This window comes from Eleginops maclovinus, chromosome 6, assembly GCF_036324505.1.
Source record: "Eleginops maclovinus isolate JMC-PN-2008 ecotype Puerto Natales chromosome 6, JC_Emac_rtc_rv5, whole genome shotgun sequence".
Classification (NCBI taxonomy): Eukaryota; Metazoa; Chordata; class Actinopteri; order Perciformes; family Eleginopidae; genus Eleginops; species Eleginops maclovinus.
Window position 1 is genome coordinate 10,547,079 of NC_086354.1, and position 22,082 is coordinate 10,569,160.

Here is a 22,082-nt window from a genome sequence, read left to right on the forward strand (position 1 = left end):
CAACCTTATCAGGCACACAGTGGTCACTGAAGGGTTACATGTTGAGTGTGTTGTGTTCAACAGCAGCGGAGTGATGACTGTCCCTGATCGTGGTGCTGATTGTGTTTAAGGCGCTGACCATGGTGCTGAAGTTTTATGACAGTATCTCTTTACACAATTCTGGACCATAAATGGTTTCACAGATTCTTTTTTTTTCCAAATTAAAACACCTATACCACAGGTTCTTATCATATTGTGTATCTCACATTTACTGTATATTACCTCATTAGGACGAGGGGAGCCTCTACATTTGTTACCTATACCAACATAGATATTGTAGTTTGTATAATGGATGTTTGATGTAGAGAAAATATAAAGCAAATTTAAGCAGGTTATGGTGTTTTTAATCCTAAAATGTATTAACAAAAGCAGAGTTTTGAGTGGTGGTGTTACATGCCATCAGATGTTAATATGTTTGTTCCGTTGTGTGTAAAGCTGGTGGCACTTGACCTCTCCGGCTGATATATTGAGCAATAAAAGATAAGGAGTATGGATTATTGCCTGCAGAAATGTGTTCATGGGAACCCTAGGTCGCTGAGCTCACAGCCCGCACGTCACTCTCCTGACATCAGCACACAGCTTAAATACCAGCAGCACTGAGCAGTGTAAACACGGCAGCCACACCTTCATAGGGGATCATCGGGAGGCAAACACACGGCTGGAACCTGAACAGTCCAATGTAATGCACTGTACGCTCCGTCTCAAAGAGAAAACTTCAGGATGTCATGTTACAGTTTAGGATTTATGTTGACTGCATTTCCATAGCAAGTTTTTTAAACAACGCAGAAAGTTAATTTCACATGTACTATTGTGTAGTTTTGGTTTTAATAATGATCAACGACACACTTGCCTTTGGAGATTTGGACACGAATGTTTCTGCGCCGCTGCCTCCTCTCTCTCTCACTCACAACCAAAGTACTTTCCCTGCACTCCTGCTGGAGTACAAGTCTCTGGTCACTTCAGCCACAATGTTCTCCGTGGGCGTCCTGGGGAACCTCATTGCCATAGTCGTGCTTTGCATCTCCAAAAAAGAGCAGAAAGAGACTACTTTCTACACTCTGGTGTGCGGGATGGCCATCACCGACCTACTGGGAACATGCTTCACCAGCCCGGTGGTGATCGCCACATATGTGGCAAACCGCTGGCCCGGAGGAGTGCTGCTGTGCCACTTCTTCTCGTTCTCCATGCTCTTCTTCGGCTCAGCCGGGATGTCCATCCTGTGCGCCATGGCTGTGGAGCGATACTTGGCCATAAACCATGCATATTTCTACTCCCAGCACATAGACCGGACTATGGCGCGCTTTGCACTCATGGCCACCTACCTGGCTAACATTGTGCTGTGCATTATGCCCAGCTTTGGCTTCGGGCGGCACGTCAGGCACTTTCCTGGAACATGGTGCTTTCTAGACTGGAGGGCGATGGACTCACTCGGAGCATGCTACTCTTTTCTGTACGGCGGAGTGATGGTGGTGCTGATCGCAGTGACGGTTTTGTGTAATTTGGCCGTGTGCAAATCGCTGGTGGGGATGAACCAGAGGACCTCTTGTGAGCAGAGGGGGTCACGCCGTCGCTTCCCCGGGCTGCCGTCGGTCACCTCGGCTGCGGAGATCCAGATGTTCTGGCTGCTGATCTTCATGACCATCGTGTTCCTAGTCTGCTCTATCCCTTTAGTGGTAAGGACAACTTAAATTTGTTTTTATTTGACGCTGTATCTTTGATAAAGTCGTGTTGCATTTAGTTATGCTTTTTATTTTGTTTGTATTAGGTGCGGATCTTCGTAAACCAGCTTTACGACCCTGCCTACATCTCTGCTGGGGGGGAGCCCGACTACCCGAGCGACATGCTGGCGATCCGCTTCGCCTCATTCAACCCCATATTAGACCCCTGGGTGTACATTTTGTGCAGGAAAAACCTGCTGCTGAAGGGCTGCGAAAAGCTAAAGGGGACAGTGTCCCACATTAAGGACACTCGTGGTGACAACACTGGCTGGGTGGGAGGTCAACACTCCCCTCCGTCTCTAAACAGCGATGATACCAGTTACGCGTCATTACGCACAGCCAGCATCAGGAACGATGTGGAACCACGTGTGTCCATCCATCATAAATCTTTCACAGACTTCGCCATGAGGCAAGCGTGGGAGTACGATACAGCCCAGGTCAACTTTCACCCGTTCAGCGTGGAGAGCACAGCGATCCACGGGTGTGATGAGGAAGAAACAGCCGGTTCCAAACAGGAAGTGGAGGCGAAGGAGTCTCCAAGAGACAGCGCGACTCCGCCCCTTTCTGCGCACTTGAGAAAGGTGGACATTGTCACCTGCACGTTTAGTACATCGAGTTCGTGCCAGTCAGCGAAATGCCTTTGATGAAAACTTGGTCATTCAACTGTCAACACCAGTTTAATGTTCCTATGTGGGTAGGTGCTTCATCTGCCTAGCAAACTGGTTCATTGGATTAAAATGTGAGAAAAAACATGTTTCCAGTGAAAAACTCCACACTATGAGATCTGTTCTGATGGTTTTAACCACCAAAGAGCCATATGCCCAAAATAATTAAACACTTGAAACAACACTTTGATAATTACTGTGACTGAAATTATCTCAAGCACTCGAACAAACGACTCTCTTATTATTCATTCTGCCGCACAAAGCTCTCTAAAATTGTAGTTCTGGGCTTTATTTAAAGGTTAAGTGATCACTCAGGATCTAACAAAAGTGCAATATTTGATGTGCATTTACATCTTCTTCATGTCAACTAAAACATGTCTTCAGTCAGGAAAAAAATAATTCTATGTGTGGACCAACTTGGTCATTCTGATTCTGAAAAGGTCCAGAAAAACACACTGCCCTAACCTACCACAGCTTGACACAGTTGGTCCAAAGTGAAACAAGGGGAATATTTTAGGGGCAAGTTGTCACAGGTGGGAATTGTATTTGGGCTTGCTATGGATGCTTACTATTTTAATTTAACATTTAGTGACATCTTTAGTAGAAAAAAATATTCACAATTTTACAAAGTCTGCTAAAAGTATACTGCCAATAGTTGCAATTTCCAAATATGGAAATTTAAACAATCTATAATTATACCCTATGGGTACAAATGTTCTCACACTCTAAGAGTTTGATACAATATTAATCATTATGTGCCATTTGCAATATATGTTTATTGATTATTTATTGTTGTTACACTTGATTTTACTATGTTGTATCGAAATGCTGCTAATTTACTCTGTGCCTGTGTTGCATGATGAAGAGAAAATTCAATGTAGACATTTTCAATCTTGTTTTATATTGCACAAAATGTTTTGATAACGGCAGGTGTTAACATGTCATCTTGTGAGCTGTACGACCTGTGGTGTTTGCTGGATGTGTTGGTGGGTCTGTGCAGGGAAATAAAGAAAAATGCATACTGCCATGGTCTTCGTCTTCCTGTGGTTCAGCTGAGAAATCAGCTGCTCAAACATTCACACTTGAACAGACAGATGGCAGGAGAGAGACTTCTTTCAGGTCTCCAGACAACAGGTTCACATGTTAGACCAGCAGGTGGCTCTACAACATCAGAAAAGTCTTAATTGTTAACTAAAGAGGTGTTGACCCCGCTCAAAGAAAAATAATTAAGCACGTCATTCGGAGAAAACACTTCTGAAGTCAAGCTGTGCAATCAGTGAAGTAAACAGTAATTACAAGAAGTATATTACAAAAAACTTTATTCCCTTGGAGGATAATGCCATACAAAAATAAAGAAAACTTTATAAATAATAATAATAATAATAATAATAATAATAATAATAATAATAATAATAATGTGACATACTGAATGAAATTTAAGATGAGAAATGTTGAGGTCCTGTAGTGTAGATGTTAAACCTGTTTACTGTACATACATTCTACTTGTGCTGTGGAAAAGCTGATATCATTGCCAAAGTTCAAGTATGTGAGGTGCTCTTGAAAAAATATATTCATTAAGTATTCCACATTATTTCAATGTAGGTCAATTTGGTATTTAATAGGATTTGTTTGACTGTCTGGAAAAAATGCAAAAAAACAATCTGAGATTTTTGGATCATGGTTCTGTTTTATCCAACTTTCTAAATAGCAGCGTTTAATCAGCTGCCCATACTAGGTTCATGAGGCGTAGGATAAATGACAACACCTGAAATAAAAAATACATACTGCATGCAAGAAGTAGAAGTAGCTGTCAACATGAAATCTGAATCTTGGCAATAAATATATACTTATCTACAATATAGAGTTAATAAAAACAGCTCTCATATGAAGCTTTAATAAATAAATAATTTATCAGAAATAAATATATGTTACTTTTATACAGTAATACATGAAGATGCATGGCATCCATTTGGCTGATTTCACCTGAACATGGAAACAAAACAATGTCATGTCCCTGTTTTTATGTGGAGAAAATGATATAGATTTTGGGAGCAGCTGGCTTAACTGTGTGTGATAGGGAGCATCAAATCTGTCCTTTTTAGTCAGAATATAAACACAGAGCAAGTCCTTTAGTTGTGTCTAATCTTTATATCTCTCGAGCTTCAGCCTTCAGGTCTTGCCCATAAAAATGTCACATATAGAGTCTCTTTTATGTGTATTATCTGGAGTATTACCATTTACTCAGTAAAAGTTATTTGCTCTTTGAAGACCCAACAATAAATCCGAAAAGTGATTCCCTGATGCCATTTCCGTCAGTCTCTGACCTTTAGTCTTCCCGCCAAAGCTATTCCTCCTCAACAGCAAATACAAAACAAATGACCTCCGTCATTTCTGAGCTGTGTGTGTGTGTGTAAAAGCGACACTCGTCTCTGCAACCGGGCCTGCCTCAACCTGACTCCTCTAGGTTCAGGACGGCCGACACCCCTCTTCCTCCCTCCTTCATGTCTTCAGCCTATACACATGCAGCTGGCGGCTGATAGCGCCTCAATGGTCCTCCACGTGGTCTGGGCGTCCATGAAGGAAACCGACTCATACTCATCTGGCCGGCAGCAGGGGTGGTTGCTGACCTTGCGCCGGGGCACCGAGCCGTTCTCCAGCAGCGCCGTCAGTGCCAGGTCGTAGTCTTTTCTGGAGGACTGGCAGGAGCCAACGCAAAACTTGAAGAGGACAATCTCATCCGAGTCAAAACCCAGGCCCAGGTCCCGAACCTTAATCTCTCTCTTCTCCACCCGGCAGTCCTTGTTGCTCTGCTTTGGCTGCTTCTTTTCTTTCCTCTTCCTCTTCCTCTTTTTCTTTTTCTTTGGTGATCCCTTAGGTGGAGGTTCTGAGGGGTCAGAGGAGCGTGGCGAGCGTCCCGCCCAACGATTACTGGGATGGTCATCCACCTCATCTATCACAAAGGGGTCTAAAACGGAGAGGAAAGAGGAGACAGGGAGAGTTCCAATCAAAGTTAAAATACATGCAAGTCATTTAGGGCATTGTGTTCAAATGATAATGTTATGTAATATAAATGAAGATTCCATAAAGCATCATAACTGTCGACATACGTGTTATTTGAGTACAAATAAATACTTGTATAACAGTAAAAAATCTGTAATCTGAAAAGACATGCCAAGTCATAGAGGGGACAGTATTTAAATGGTAAATCAAATCAAATCAAAAAGTAATACATATTAATTTTAATCCGTGACTTAAATAGGCTTTGTAGTGAAAGAGTATTTGGCTATAGAGCATTTTAATTCAAACTTTGTATTGTATAGGAATCGAAATGTCACACAGCGTATCTTTATATATCTATTAAGGTTATAAAAAAGAAAAGGATTAATGCACTTTCATTTTCAATTGAATAAAGTCCATTTTGGGCTTCCATATCTCTAAAACCCATCATGTCCACCTTTTACCTTAAAATGACATGTCACCTTTTAAATGTCCTGTTAATATATCATGATGACTGAGATACAAAGCAGATCCCCAGGCTCATGCCCTCTTTCCACTCCCATACTGTTTGATGAAGCTGTAAATAAGACTTTCATAAGGGCTTCAGTACCATATAGAGCGTGCCAAGTAGAATAAGGGTCACTGTGGTCGTCCTGCTCCTCGTCCTCCACCACCTCTGGCAGCATCACAGGAAGCTCTTCCTGGCCTGCCAGCAGCCCCACACCAGGGCCCGAGTCTGATCCAGCCCCAGCAGCATTGCCTTTCATATGAGCTCCTTCCACCAGAGGCAGCAGAGAGAGGATGACCCACAGCAGCACCTACAGGGGATGGAAGTCAGATGTAAGGTGACAAAAAGATCTGACTATCAATTTATCTTAAGTAAATTACTAATTTACTTAATCAATGAACAAAAGAGTGAACAGGACAGAACCAGGACATGGAAAGCAATGGTTTCTTCTGTAATGTAAAAGCTTGATTCAGCTACTTATTAAACTTAATGAAATGTATAGTTATTTTATCTGCATTAATTCACTTTTTTGGCCACTCACGCTTACACATGAAATCCATCACCTAGAAGTTGACATGGTAAATCAGCTGCATGCTCACATGTCAGCAGACACAGACATACTTTAGCCTTTCTTTGTCTAACATTAAATATTTGTATATCTCTCTTTTACTAAAGAGTTTTAGCTGTCCCGGTAGTTGTATTTTTACCAACCTTGATGTGAAAAGAAACAGGGGCTAGTCCCTCTGTTTGGTCCCTTTCAGAATAATGCATGATAGTATAAGTGTGATCAAAGCTGGTAAAGGTGCAGCTAGTTTTAACTTTGTATACTGCAGGGTAGCTTGTGAATTTACTCCAGGTGTAACTAAAGTCTGATGTAAGAGTTGATTATATTTCATCATTAATCAACATTTTTAAAGTAACTAAAGGTATTAGATACATGTAGTGGAGTAAAAGTACACAGTCTGCCTCTAAGTGTAGTGGAGTAGAAGAACAAAGTATCATACAATGGAAATAATCAAGTAAAGTACAAGTATCTCAAAATTGTACTTGAGTAGATTTACTTAGATTTATCTACTTTTTGCTAAGCTAAGCACCTGCTAACTACCATGGTAGTGATATTTAAGTGGATTTTTGGTGAGGCATTGTTCTCTGCTATTTCTTGAAATGTACAGAGTGGTGTGCAGGTTAGCTTTTGGCTTTGATCTTCTTGTTTTTCTTAAAAATAAAACATGGTCACCCCCAGAGACATTGGGTCTTTTGCTTTCATTTTCCGAATATGTACCTAATGAGAAGTTGTTAGGGTGCTTTATAGATATAAAAAAACGATAAAGAAAACGAAATGATACGTATAAGAGCTCATTACACACACAGCCCTTCAAAGGCCCTTCAATCAAGCTACAGCAGTTCTTTGTTTTAAGCCTATTTTATCAAACGGGTTCTCACTTACTTTTCTCTAATGCTTGAGTCAAATAACTCGGCTTTCTATCTGCACTGGATCACGCTTCGTCCACTGGCTTATAATCTAGCAATGAAAGCTTTGGGGCGGACTTGGCTTTATGGAAAGCTCAGTTCTGAGGCTTGTGGGGATGGATTTCATTAACAATTTATATACCTACACAAAACTCATCCTCTGGTTTATAGTGGTCTCTACAGTGGAAAGGAAAAATGATAGGGCTATTTGCAGAGATGGGAGTTTCATTATAATGAAGAACGACAAATACAAAGAGTGAGTAAAAGATGGAGGAGAAGTGATTTTAGGAAGCAGAAGAAGGAGAGGACATCTTTACTCATTTGGCAACCATGTCTTTTTCTGACAAACCTTGGCCTTTTCTGACATTGCTGAGGTAATCTCCCGTTTATCCTTCCGCCGAACTCTCCATCCGGTCCCACCTGGAGCAAGCGAGAAAGAGAGGAATGTAAGAACAAGAACAAGCTTCACTCTGTCAACTTTCCTCCTCCCAGAACTCCCTTTGAAAAGTTTAACATAAACTAAAAGGCACAACATGCGGGTAATGTGATGTCTATGGATTCACAATTGTCCAGATACTGTAAAAAAAATAAAAACAGCCCTGTGGGCACCTGAGAAAGCCGACATGTCACATAAATCACGTCCTCAATGCACGAGGACGGCTTGTTTGTTGCTGCTTCGGTAAAAGATCAGTGTTTGCTGCCAGCTAGCGTGGCTAGTGTTGGCTTGTCGGTTTCATACATCCATGCACACAGCCCCAGTCCGGCAACAAAAGGCAACATCTGCGATACACTTGTCAAAGGCATTCTTCAGGGTTATTTCTGTGGCAGCAGAGGTACAAGCAGGGGGAACCAGGCATAGCGGGAGCACTTCGCGGAGGTCCCATACAAAAGACCCACAGAGATGCAGGACAGGTGATAAGAAGGATGCAGATGTTTATATATAGTACGTGCAGTGTGGAGGATTGTGCTGGCTGTGGAGCAACCACACATCCCGTAACATGAGGTCATCAGGTTGTTTCATGCCCCCCCTCCTCAGTGAAGCTCAGCGGAGGTAAGGGCATACCTTGAAAACCAGAGTGGCAATTTAAAATAATTTATCTTTCATCCGAAAAGGTATACAGAGATCACTAAAGTAATTAGGATACATACCCTGGAAACAATGAACACCTGTGGGAAATTACATGGCAACCCGTCCAATGGTTGTTAAGATACTTTGTTCTGGATCAAACCCTACAGACACTGCCATTTTAAGATTCATCAATGGGGCCCTCTTGTGCTCAATTTCAGGTTCATATTACTATGTTGTGCCTCTACTGTGAGTTGTCTCCATGCTTCAATGTTCAAAAAGGTCTTTATTTTTCTCATACTGTCTGTGCTGCAGCAGCTCTTTTCACCCTCTGTCTGAAACCAGAGCCCAGTCTGCTCTGATTGGTTAGTTGGCCGGCTCTGCTGTAATTGGTCAACCGCTTCGAGATGTCCCACCCCTTAGCCTATCACGTACAATGTGTTGGTGCTCTAGTTAACAGAAGCGTGAGTGTTGCATAGTGATGTCACTAGGATACTGAAGTAGAGAAAGGAGTACTATCAAGGCTTGTGAGGTGTGTGTGTGTGGAGGGGGGGGGGGTGGATTTTAGTCTTTGCTGACCATTCACATGCACAAAAAGCTTAATAGCAGGGAAAGGGAAAGCCCAAAATTGCATTAAATGTTCTCTTTCAGTCCAAAGGTTCCCGTCCACTTTGGCTGTTGACCAATTAAAATGAAGGGATGTTTACTTCTCCTTGTTTCACATTTTAGAGGTCTGTGGGTGAGATGGCCGGCATAAAGAAAAGTACGATTTTAAAAAGAGTTTTAAAAGAAAATAATGTTTTTCTTACCCCTATAATAACTGCCCATCCTTGTTCGGATGCCTAACTCCAGGTTGGCAACCACTGGTTATGTCTTTAAAATGTCAGGAAACTCATAGAAATACCCATCACAATTTACCCAGAGTGCAATAGAACTTTTTAATATTGCATGTTTTTGTTCAAATATTGGTTTACAAAATAATTATTAAGTAAGTGTTCATAAAGTTATATTCCTCGTGGTTCTAAATAAGTGCAAGTCTTTAGAAAAGCATTTTAAATCAGATGTTTGTTGTGTGTCAGCAGTTGCCTCCTTTACTCCAGTTTCACATCTCTTAATACTGTCGAGTACTCTTGTTTTGAAAATTACAGCACAAAGTTAGCATTTGCTTGCTCATCAACTTATCAACAGGTCTGATCTGTTAAAGCTAACAATTTTTGAAACAACCCTCCACCTACAGACACCTCCGACATCTTTGAAACCACATCTTTGATCTCTCACATGCTTTGAATAACCTCTGCGCTGAACGTATTCAAGCGTGTATTCTTTAAGATCTGGCCGATACGTGCTGTGCTTTGTTTATATAACAGTCAAAAACAATCCCAGCGGTTGTGTCTGAGTAACGAGATGGAAAACTGACAAAAGGTTACAGATTAGAGGTCAGGATAAGACCTGTTGATGCATTTATACAATCCTGCGTGTTCCAGCTAAAGGGATGCAGTCGAGGGAGAGCAGAGATAGATGCTGAGGGTTGGGAGAGGGAAAGAGAGGACGAGGGGAGACAAAGTGAGCATAAATCAGCCTTACAGACAGAGTGCAGACCACTGCTGCAACCTAAAACCAAACTGCTTCCCCAATCCTCCATCTCCTCTGGTCTCTGCGCTGATTTAAAACAGTGTGAGGCAGGACAGAGGAATACCGATCCTCTCTAGGTCTCCACAGTCCCTAACACTACAGCTGGGAGTGTTTAGCTGCTTTTAGACCGGCGCTCTGGGAGTCTACACGGGCCTGTCTGCTGGTTCATTTCACTTTGGCACTCTGGAGATGTTTACAACCCAACGCCTCAAGCCTTTTTCTGGGATGAGGTGGGTGGGGGAGTCCAGGGTTGCGGGACACCGGTCGTGAAAAGCAGTGTGCCACGAGCCTAGTGTGTGCAGGTTTTAGACCCAACAGTGTGCATGTTTAGAGAGCCCAGCATGTGTTTCTTCCTTGTTTGGCTGATTAAAGCCTTTGGTTTGTCCATCAGGCTGGATGTCTGCGGCAGGGAGAGCGGAGTTCTTGTCACCTTTCATTTGCCTTGTTGGTCCTCTATGCTCCAGTTGTTCTTCACAGTTAGTTAAGTGGTTAAGCCCTCCTGAAGCAAGTACAACCCATAAAGCCAGAGCCAGCTACTATTTCCAGAGCTTCTTCTGTTTCTCTTGCTTTAACAAATACAGTTTAAGTGCTTGGAGAGGATGGATGTGGATTTAGTATGGGGTATATTTATGAGGTAAAAGAAAAGGATATCAGCTTTAGAGCAAAGGCTGCCAGCACAAACGTTTACATCAATTTACTGAATGTCATAAACACAAAGCGGCAGTATGCATGATAGGTGGAATTTTTAAGAGTTGTCATTCATTATCGCCCACAGTTAGAATTTCATCTTAAAGCCATCATTTCATAGCAACCTTAAAGAGTAAATATGTATTTTTATAAATGTTTTACGGAATAGAATGTGAAGTTTATGATATCTGTTGACCGACAGCGCTAACAAAGTGTAACACTGCATGTATGGAGCGGTAGTCATCCTAATCTAGAGTATTTGGGAGAAAAAAACGAAGTAAAAGCTGAAGACACACCAAAAAAGGATGCTCCAGCTAGATATGGGTAGCTTATTGGTGTTTTCAGTAGTTAAAAGATTTTGTGATGCTTAAGTGACTTAGTAACTAAGATTTTTACACCACATACAATTTATTAAGAAAAAAACATAATACTGAATTGACTAAACCTGCTGAAAACTAACTAGCCTTTCTTAGCAGAGTAGTAGCCACTAGCATCTCTACAGGCTCTGGGTCCAGAAATAATCACATCATTTAAAGTGGCTAGAATATTAGTGTTTCTCATATTTAAATGTATTTGATTTAACATGATTTTTTTCATTAGTCCAAACTGTCAACAATGAAAACAACTTGCTTTTCGATTGCCCAAAAACAGATCTAAAAGTCTTTGACTAAGTTTTATAATCAGCCTTGAATGCATCAAATTAAATTCTGTTGCACATTTCCAACCACTTATTTTAAACTTCACTGTGACTGCTCTGACTTTGTAAGGCTGAATGAATCATAACTCCAGGTATGTTACTTTCAAAGATTTAGTTCATATTTAGTTGTATTTATCACTTGTATTTTCAACAGAAACAGATCTTTACAGAGCGACATTATAAATGTGTTTCTTATTAGTGATCTCGATGCCTACTGTATACAATTACATCCTCGGAGCTGAGCTTTGCCCACACAGATCCCACAAACCTCTCACCTTGTAAAAGGAAAAAAAAAAAAAGTAAGCTCCAAGCTCTCCGGTGTTTCGCCTCCCTCTAAAAGCCAAACTTTTCTGATAATGACCTCCAATTACAGACGCGCTCTGTTCTCTGCAGTGAGCGCGTGCATGTACGTGAAAAGATCTGACCTCCAGCTTCAACCTGTCACTACCGCGGTCCCTGATTGCGCGAGCCAGGAGAAAAACAAGAGTACGGTAAATCACCTCTGGCTCAATAAAAGACACCTGCAGTGTAAGAGGAGATGCAGGAGAGAGAGGCAGGACACCAGGAGAGCCGCCTGATCACTACCAGACTCTGAGAAACCTGCGGAGGTCCCACCAAACGTGATGATATCTTCTGTACTTACATGTGCCCCAAAGCTCTGCATATCTGCATCCAGAGCAATGTGTACAACTAGTTGTGTTGCTTTGATTAAGCTTTTAGCATTTTATTGACAGACTTTAATATATTTCTTAGAACTACGCCAAACAAGATTCTTCAGATGTCATGCCAAGTCTGCAAATTCTGACTTGTTGAATAGTGTTTGGTCTGAAAAAAGTCCTTTGGGACTAATTTGTGGTTTTGGACTTTGTAAATAAAGCTATGTAGACTTTTATATGTTGAGGAGGCATGTTATCCTGAACCCTCAACCCCCTCCTCCCTTCATGCTTCGTTAAAGCTTCATGTCTTTTTCTCTTGTAAAATGTGCTCTCTGCCCCTTTCCGACTGAAACAATTTCACTCTTCAGCGGGTAGCGACAGCATGCTTTAACTATGCGAGGCAGCCACAAAGTCACAGAAAAAGAATGTAAAGGAGGAGCTACATAAAGAATGACATTGTTAAACATTCAAAGACATCACATGACACTAGGAAGAAGAAGAAAAAAAGAGAGAATTGGTTATTGTCCAGGGGGAAGAAAGAATATAATTGAACCAGCGGATGGGAGACATCTAAAAGCACAGATAAGGTGAACAAAGGAACGACAAAATGAGAGTGTAGAAAGAGAGTGCAGACTGAAGCCTGGTCACTTGGTAATCCCATAATCCCTGGCAGGCAGGCAGGATGTAATTGCTCGTTAGTGCCAGTTTCCACTCTGAGGCCTGTCACTGCTGGAAAACCACAGAGCGCCAGCGAAATGAGAAACAGATAGGAGGTCCCATGCCTCGGTTCAGATAGGTGGAGAGGCCCCCCACCCAAACATCCCCGAACACATACACATGTGTGCACGCATATGCTCTTACCGTCTGTGCGCGCGATACTTTTTTTACTCTCGTAATCCTTTTTAACAATAACAAACATGATACACCCCATATTCATCATATTCCTCACACTGTTTCGGCACACACACAGGGGGCCGGGGTAATCAGAGGTGTGGACACTACAGCGCCTAGGGGAGGATGGTGAGGAGAGGAGTGGATCTTACTGACCTCACCCCTCTGTGACAGTCTTATTAACCGACTGACAGCATCTCAGCCTGTAGGTGTCTGAGATCCTGTTAGGTCAGTAAGAGACAGTAATGCATGGGGCTCTGGTGGGCTGTGAGGAATAATCAGTTAGGGGGGCAGCTCAGTTACTCAGTGAATAACTGAGCTGGGTCTGACTCAGTTGATCCACAACGTTGGTCCAGACTGAAATATCTCAGTGACTGTTTAACAGATTGCCTTCCAATGATGTACAGATGTTCAGAGTCCCCAGAGGATGAATCCTATTCTGACCTTTGTAACCCCCGGACTTTCCATCTATCACCACCATCTGGTCAACATTTTAATCTGACCAATATACGGGTGTATAATCACACATCTGCTAAATTACAATCTCACCCACCTCGGTCGTACATTGATAGCATGGCTGTAGACTCTTCGTCATGTTAAGTAATGTTGAAACTAATCGACTAAAAGAAATGTACTGCAATATTAAGATTTTACCATGGGAAGTTTCAAGTATTAGTTGTTATTTTGTAGGTATTAATTTGGCAGAAAACTACAAAACATTACTGTTTACATAGATGCTGACTTATCTATTTTTTAAGGCATTATCTATATTTTAAGGCATTTCTAATAAATTAAAAAGACATGCGACAGACGTTGCTAGAAATGAAAGACTCTCGAGGTCATCTGACTCAGCAGTTTCCCTGAGCTTTACTATTTTGGTTCACTTTCTTGTTCTTATCAGTGTGTCTTAAGCTGCACCGCGCAGCTGCTTTAACATATATAGTTAGAAACTATATTGGTTAACATAACAGAGCATTTAGGAGGGTGGAGAATGGCCCAAAACATATTAATTTGGATAATATGCACCAGCTTTAGAAAGCACACCAAATGAAAAACACAATAGAAAATCTAAAACAAATACAACAACAGAAACATGCTGAAAAGGAAAAATTGTCTGCAGAAACCGAAAAAATACATTAAGAACAAACATGCCTCAAAAACAGAAACTAAAACACAGAAATATCAAACACAAATACAACAGAGAAACGCTGCATAGCAGGTCAACATAATGCAAGCTCTCCAGAGCACTAGGTGGAGCTTGAATTTCAACTGAAGAAACAGAGACAACACAAATCTAATCAGGTCGATAAAGAACCAGTTATTTCTAGATGATTAAAATCAAATATGGATATCTATCACTCCATCAGGTGGACTTGTGCATGACTCCAAATGACATGTTCACAAACCAACACGATAATGATCAATGTTGTGCTTACACCCCCCCAGGTAGCCAAAACAAAAATGTATGGACTTCAACATTATGGCCATTTTCTAGCTGATTATCAGCTTGAGGAGGGATAACTAGCCACATATTATGGAGAACAATACCTCTTTCAAGTTTTGTCTGTAGGGTTAAACAGCACATCCTGGATCTCATTAGAAGTACCTATTAGTGGTAAATGTATTGGTTTCCTAATAATAAAGCTGAGTGATCAGTGATTTACCGCTGACCCTGCAGCCTTCTCTTCACACCAAAGAGAGGTGAAACGTGTCTAATGGATCTTCAGTGGGTGAAATGAAGCGCTTTTAGTGGAGAACAATGTGTTTGAAGTGTAACAGTTCTGGATTAACGCCCTCACACGTGCAGGCTGGAGTTGCCAAAAGGTTCTGCCACGGAGACTTACTGCAGGGTCATCAAAGCAGCGGGATCAGCGGGTCACAGCAAACTCCATAAAATGCCAGTTTCCACAGGGCATTAAAGTGTCGTAAGTGACCAGCATGTTAACCTCGAGCTGCAGCCCTGATGCCATTATTAAGGCACACTGAGAGAGAGAGCCACTGTCATCGTCTCGGCCACCAGAGCCATCTGGCTTTGCTAAAGGAAACATGTTCTCACTGTGAAGCCGCTAGAGACAAACCCCAGAGGGCTGAGGCTGTAATAGAGCTCGCAGAGGAAATTGACAGATATACAGTCTGAAACGCAGATATCCAGGTAGTTAAATGGAGTCCTAATATCAAAGTGTCTTCATTCATCTGCCCAGATATTTCAGACACTCATGTGAAACAGATAAACCACACACACTTTTCTTTTCGTGTTGCAACAATTTCTGTTTTTTCTACATGACTGACAAATCACTGCTTCTTTTGTACATTTGCCAAAAATAGCAGTATGTGAACTCCTGCCAGGAGCTCTGGCTTCCCTTTAATCATCACCTGAAACAGGTCTTAATAAATCTGTCAATTACCTTTCAATTAATAAAAAGCAGAACTCAATAATCCCAAATGACAATGCTGGCAGCTAGCAAACATAGCTGAGCTTTTAGCAGCAATAAAGAAGAGTAGAAAGTGGCGTAAATGGTTGACTTACATTTCGACGCAATGGCGATGTTGCTGCTGGATAGCCAATTGTTTCCTAAGCTGCCGAATAACAGTGTCACTAACATATAAACGAGTGCAGATTTAAAACATACATATTGTCAGTTTGTGGCTCCGTGTTTTCACAGTTCTTGGCAGTTCAATTGGTTGATACAATCATTTATAACAGACATGAGGGCCACAACTACAAGGATGAGACAAAGTGTAAAGAACTACAATTATTCTTTAATGCAGAAAAACACAAAAAGCTGGGAGAGAAAGAGTTTTCAGAAATGACCCTGCTTTCCACAGCAGCTGTAACTTCAACAAAGTACAACAACCTCCACCAGATTAAGCGTGAAGGGTCACTGGAAAATTGAGCTAATGTGCAGTTAGCCCTAATTAGCCAATAGAATGCCACAATACCCAAGCGTCCTGTGACCCAATCAGGTAAATTAGACGGGACAACATCATCCGATACGCATCATGGGCACTGTCCCCCCCCCCCCCTGTCCCCCCTCCCCCCCAGAGCTGCGATGAAGACAGCCTCCTGATGCGACACATCTGTGTCCTCACCGTCTCGCTCTTCCTCACTTTGTTTCTCGCTAAGGCAGTTTCCCCCAGTGTCCCTGACCCTAATAACCCAAATTCCTGCCTGATTAAGTTGGTTTTAAAAGGAAGCTACACAGAGAGCGGTTGGGTGAGCCTCACCTTAAATGGGAACACATTTTAGCCGTGTTGGAGCGATGATCAGAGGGTAGGATTTCACTTTCCGCTGTTTGTGAGGAGGACGGCGCTTAAAAGGCCACAAAGCAGACAGAGGGAAAGAACAAAGAGGAAAAGATTGGACATACACATTCAACAAGTTTGTATCTCTTTTTGTCTATTTTCTCCTCACACACTTTGTTACACTGACATTGTCACTACAAAGCGGCTTTGCACGCACACCACTGCTCACAGGGCGCCTAACCTTTCATACCAAACCACAAATCCCCTCTCCCACACTTGCGACCTTTTCTTGCTCCCATCTCATGTTGTTATTTCTCCAAATTAAGCCCACACTGAGTTGCGAGCAGCACTCAGAAACTTGGCCATCTGTGACACACACACACACACACACACACACACACACACACACACATAGGTCATTATAAGTGTGTCTTGTGGGTGAACCAGCGTTCTCCAAAGTGTTTCCGTGTCGCCCGCCCTCGCCCCAGACAGACTGGGTTTAATGACCTGGCCTGATAGTTCAAAGCAGCCCTCAGACGCTATGATTAATGAACGTGACCTGCTAATTTCAGAAGAATACAGCTTATTGTATAAAAAAAAAAAAAAGCTCCGGCAGACACAAACACTGAGCTGCAGGCTAGTTAACATTCTTCTGTGTTTCGAGAAAAAGTTTTTTTAAGGAGCGAGATTTCACGATAAGGACAGGAGTTCTCTTTATGTTTCATCAGCGGCTCCAAAGTATTAACTGCTGCTTTGTTCTAAATAATTTAAGTCGTTTGAACTTGAAGAAGCCAAAATGCTCACAACAACGAAACAAATCAAGATCAGAGAAAACAATAATGCCCTTGTTGGCGCGCTTACACGAGATTGTCCAGCGCTACAAAAGCAAGGACCTAGAAAATGTAAGTAGCATGGGAAGCATTTGTTTGAAAGAATACATCTAACAAATTGGAATTCCTTTTTGTCAGATCATGCCTCCTTCAATTCGCCCTGAGGGAATCACTGTGGTTGGCTGCGTACTTTAAGCACTTCCAGATTGAAGCTGCCCTGTGGCACTTCACGTTGCATAATCAATCTCTCTCACTGCACTCTCTCCATTAGTGCTGGGACAAAACAACTAGAGTAACATTACACACTGAGGGCGAGACACAGAGGACGAGGCTCCCAGCACAGCGCACGCGTCCGTCTTTTAATGACACATTTATACTAATCTCAACGGATCGGGCCCTCCTTTAAAATGTCAGGCTGCTACTTAATGAACTTGAATCTGTTGTATTGAAGTCTGTCAGTGTTTGATGATGTCCGTTAAAATATTGTGCCTACGGAGGAATCTATACATTTGATCTTTTGTGTCAACTTTCTACTTGTGTCAACACTGTAAGAGACACTCAGTTTTAGTCTTTGTTATCTAATGGGTTTACAGATCAACTTAAGTTTCATTAAAGACTAACCGCTTTAATGTGGGCAGACTTTTTTGTGTTCTTCCTAAATTGCATCGTGATTTGGTCATGTCTTGTATGAATTGTTTTGGATTGTATTGTATTTGGTCACAGTGTTCACAGTGTATAACTTCGAAACTATAGTGTTATGTTTTCAGAATCATTTAAATCATTTATGAGTTGACCACTCACTACACTGAAAAAACTCAAACGTTATCTGTAATTAAATGTATTATGTCAACAAATGTCACCATATAAGGTATAACTTAATACAATATATGCTTTCAAGTAACCTAATACAGTTGTGTGAAAGCTGTTGAAGTAATATATTTACTTAAAGTCAACACTTCAGTTTATTCAGTGTACTATGTTCTCTTAAAATCTCACAACATGCACATGCTGGATGAAGAAGTCCAGATTCAAGATGAACAAATGCTAAACTTGAGTGCACATTTTGAGCTTCATTTTCCCAAAAGTGACTTAAAACAATTCAACTACAACAGGGAATGCATCGTTGGTCTTAGCAAGTTAACAATCAACAACAATCAACACATAGCATCATAAGATATAAAGCTTCAGTAAATCAGAAATAAACAAGGATGAGTCCATGCTAGCTAAATGCTAAGGTCAATTATTCTTACTAAGGCAGGTTACCTTATTTAATAATTTGGATTATTTACCAATTACAATATTTGTTTTTCTGTGTTTTGCTAGTGTATTGTAGTTTATTGGGATCAATTAAATATGTTTCTGAGCATCTAAGATTTAAATGAAACATGACAGAAATGGGGAGCGATCCTTAAGGAGGTACTTTTACACTTAATGAATGTTCCTTTTTGGGGAATATAGGTAGCATGTTTTTTCATACAATTATAACGTTTTTTGAGAAAGACTATTTATGTTTGAAGTTGCTTTATAGAGCTTTAAAAGTAACTGAATGTCATGTTTCTTTCTGACTTCCTCCATTTTGATAGGAAAGATGCAATCTTGCAGAGTTTTAATATCCAAAGAATGATTGGGTTTATCTTCAATATGTCTCGAAGTATTTAATAAAATACATAAAGGTTATATTTGAAGTATCAGGATCTGCAACTGAAAGCTTATATTTATGAAGTCCATAACTGGGGAGAGACCACCTGTGTATGATGATTCTTCTACATTAATGGGAGGTAATGACGATAACTCAATGTGTCGTTTTAATTACGAGTGTTCATCTGGCTCCCTGTGAGTCTGACAAGAAACCTAGAACACCAACAAACGGCATGCTTGCCTTTGTAAAGCCGCATGCCAGTTTAAACAAACCAGACCACACATCGGGAGGCTGCTGGTGAAGAAACACGCCGGCCCTGCCGTACCTGACCCTTAAAAGGGCCGCTGACCCTGTGGCCTTTGACTGGAGGAAGTGAAAGCTGTGGCAGCGTGACGGGGGAGTGTGAGATGCCTCATGTTCACCCTGAAAACAAACTAGCGATTTCGAACGACATGGGTAAAGAAAAACAAGGTTGTTTCATGACATGTTTTCACACATTTTACTGGTGTGTATTAGAGGCGCTTTCTGGGGATGTGTGACATGTCTCAGGTGATGCCAAAGCTAACACACAAACACACACACACACATTCATCAACTACAACAGCCTTGAGATGCAAAGACGAGCTAAGAAAAAGATAAAAAAGAAAGTTTCAGCTCTGAACATCAGAAGCCTGCCGTCCTGCCCCCTATGCGTGCAGGACTGACAATGTGTGTTCATGACTCAGGACCTTTGAGTCAGAGAGCAAGCATGACAGTTCAGTGACGCATCATGCAATTTTTTCTACATCATTGAAAGGACACTTTTTGTCCCTAATTGCACACTTTGGGATGAGTGGGGTAAAGATATACCCCCATACAACCAACTTAGTTTCATCACAACACTTGAAAGAAATGCCCTTCGAGCATGTTGAAAGTCGTGAAGCCTAAAAGACTTGATCCGCCCCTGATGATCCCCTCAGAGGTGTAGGAGAGTAGGGAAGTGTGTGTGTGTGTGTGTGTGTGTGTGTGTGTGTGTGTGTGTGTGTGTGTGTGTGTGTGTGTGTGTGTGTGTGTGTGTGTGTGTGTGTAAGCATGTCCGTTAAACTCATGTTTTTGGGGCAGACATCTTTTCATATATTGTGGGGACTTGTCCAACTTTTTATGTAAATACTACATGTGAATGTATGTCAATGTAATGTCCCCCCCCCCACCACACCACACACACACACACACACACACCATCACAGTCACTTTGATTTATATTTTCCTGTGATGCATTTCATGCATGTCACTCCCAATAAACACTCAATTAATTAAAACACTGAATCCAGGTCACAGTCACCCCCAGAGTCAAAGGACCCTATAAAACAGCTGGCAGGTGCGTGTGTTGAGCAGAAAGCCATAGAGGTGAAAAGAAGTCAAACATCAAAGAGTGTTGTCACAGCAAACATAGAAGACAAGAGGAGGTATGCTTTCAATGCACCATTACTGATGATAAAAAAAAATACCCCGCAATGTTCTTTAAATTGGTTCTAAATCACTATGAAGACAACTTTATCAAATCTAAAGGGCCACTTACCAGATGTCCTGTGCGCATTCTGCTCCAAGCACGCACCGGAGAGGACAGGCGAGCCGCTTCTTCCACGCTGGGAGCAGCTCATGTTTTTGGCTATCCATACGCTGCGATGTGTCATGTTTTACACCTTATTGTCACGGCTCGTAAGTGTTCAGAGCAGGCTGACTCCACTGAGGCTGAAGCAAACATGAAGAATCCATCTAAAGCGGTTCTGCTTCAACGCGAGAAGCGCCTCCTCCTCGTTTTTTGCGCGGCCAAAAATCCTTTTTTCTCTGGACGGTGTCCTGTCACGGCTTCTTGAAGAGTCTCAGCACCCTGGACACGCACATACAGGGTAGATGGTGAATAGGTTAGGATGCAATCTAAAATGATATCAAACAACGAAAACACAAGTTGTACAATCAAAGCTACTTTAAAAAAGTTTGATTTACGGTTGAAGTGAAATGTCATCACTGAATGAGAACCTTAATCGCTTTTTATTAACAATAGTTCAACACATTTCCTGAAGCAAGTGTGTTATAAAAAGCAAAGCCATCATTGCTCCTTTTTTCCTCTGTCACTGCTTATCTTGTTTCAAGATAAGTTGTAGAGGTTGCAAACTGGAAATATTTGAAGTTATCTCCAAACAAATGTTCATTTTTCTAAAGAGATGTATAGCCTATCTTGTGATTTAAAAAGGTACCAAATGTCTTGTTTGGATGGACTTTTTGCAGACGGAAAGCTATCCATGTCAGAGTGACGCCTTTATAAAACCTAATTAGAAGTTTGTTTGCGGGGGTATAACAACTCAAACACTGACCAGGAGAGAAACATTCGCAAAACAATGTTTGTCCTAGCAGCTCGTACAGTCTCTGCTGACTCACATCCAACCATCGTTTAATGCATTGAAGCCAGTTTTTCAGGCATGACTCCCCTTTCCTTTCCTTACCTCCAGTAACCTGTTCAGTCTTGCCTCCAAACAGCTCGTCAGGTTATTAGTAAATAACAACTTGGGAAATCTCTCACAACGGGTCCTGCGTCACTTTAAAGAGAAGTCAATGTCGCCAGAGTTTAAAAAGGTCCGAGGAAAGACAGCGCGGTCCCCTCATTCCGAAACCAAAGTCTTGTTTTCTTCTTCTTTTACGCGCCAGCCGGTGAAACGCGGATTTAAATGTGGAGTTCAATTTAGAAGAAAAACATGTCAAGATATTAACTTAAACAAAAAAATCCACGCGTCACGCCTTTATGCAGCCACAGTCCGAGTCTCCATTCCGAAAATCTCAGGTAATCTCAGGTATCCAGTTATTAGAGACTGTGCCGCTCCGGTGTCTTCTCAGGAGTCTACTACACAGCGACTAAACAATGTCCACAATGCCTCAAAGGGCTGGAGGCTATGCGTAAAAACAGCGCGCCGCTCCGCCTGTCAGAGGCTCTGTGAAACCGGAGCGCGGTGGACGCTGTACAAAGTGCTGTGATTTTTCTTCCCCATCCAAACACATAGCTCAGATGTCTTTTTGTTCCTGCGCCGGGAGGAGGGAGGGGATTGATTGTCACACAGGAGGACGGTCCTGAGCCTTTCTGGAAAAGTCTTCAAGTGGAAGAAAGTGACATCTGTCCTTCAGGCTCACACTCTCATTAATATAGAAATGTTCACTATATTCCACTTGTAGGCACACTACAGACAGTGCATGGAGCATGGGTAGACATGAATGGGCGGATAATGATACAAAGGGCCCCTGGGCACAGACATGTAAAAGGCCCCCACCCTTCCTACACAGGAGCTGACTGAAAGAGACACGGATCGACTACA

At 41.8% G+C, this 22,082-nt stretch overlaps 2 protein-coding genes across 2 annotated transcripts; one reads left to right on the top strand and one right to left on the bottom strand.

The window, feature by feature from the left end:
• The first annotated feature begins 836 nt into the window (after nucleotides 1–836).
• On the top strand, nucleotides 837–3,417 carry ptger4c (prostaglandin E receptor 4 (subtype EP4) c). The gene is made up of 2 exons (XM_063885091.1): nucleotides 837–1,712; nucleotides 1,805–3,417. The coding sequence occupies exons 1-2, from the start codon at nucleotides 840–842 to the stop codon at nucleotides 2,399–2,401; spliced, it is 1,470 nt and encodes a 489-aa protein (XP_063741161.1). The 5' UTR covers nucleotides 837–839; the 3' UTR covers nucleotides 2,402–3,417.
• LOC134865518 (neurturin) lies at nucleotides 3,334–21,725 on the bottom strand. Its single transcript, XM_063885092.1, has 5 exons — nucleotides 21,222–21,725; nucleotides 20,297–20,608; nucleotides 7,747–7,817; nucleotides 6,030–6,237; nucleotides 3,334–5,387 (listed from the first exon to the last, which is right to left on the bottom strand). The coding sequence occupies exons 2-5, from the start codon at nucleotides 20,409–20,411 to the stop codon at nucleotides 4,930–4,932; spliced, it is 852 nt and encodes a 283-aa protein (XP_063741162.1). The 5' UTR covers nucleotides 20,412–20,608; nucleotides 21,222–21,725; the 3' UTR covers nucleotides 3,334–4,929.
• Nucleotides 21,726–22,082: the final 357 nt, after the last annotated feature.

Coding starts and splice junctions, on each gene's coding strand:
- ptger4c (XM_063885091.1), top strand. CDS start 840: ATGTACTATTGTGTAGTTTTGGTTTTAATAATGATCAACGACACACTT. Junction 1,713..1,804: donor TCTGCTCTATCCCTTTAGTG/GTAAGGACAACT, acceptor TGTTTGTATTAG/GTGCGGATCTTCGTAAACCA.
- LOC134865518 (XM_063885092.1), bottom strand. CDS start 20,411: ATGACACATCGCAGCGTATGGATAGCCAAAAACATGAGCTGCTCCCAG. Junction 7,818..20,296: donor GAATGCGCACAGGACATCTG/GTAAGTGGCCCT, acceptor CGCTTGCTCCAG/GTGGGACCGGATGGAGAGTT. Junction 5,388..6,029: donor TACTTGGCACGCTCTATATG/GTACTGAAGCCC, acceptor TCTCCGTTTTAG/ACCCCTTTGTGATAGATGAG.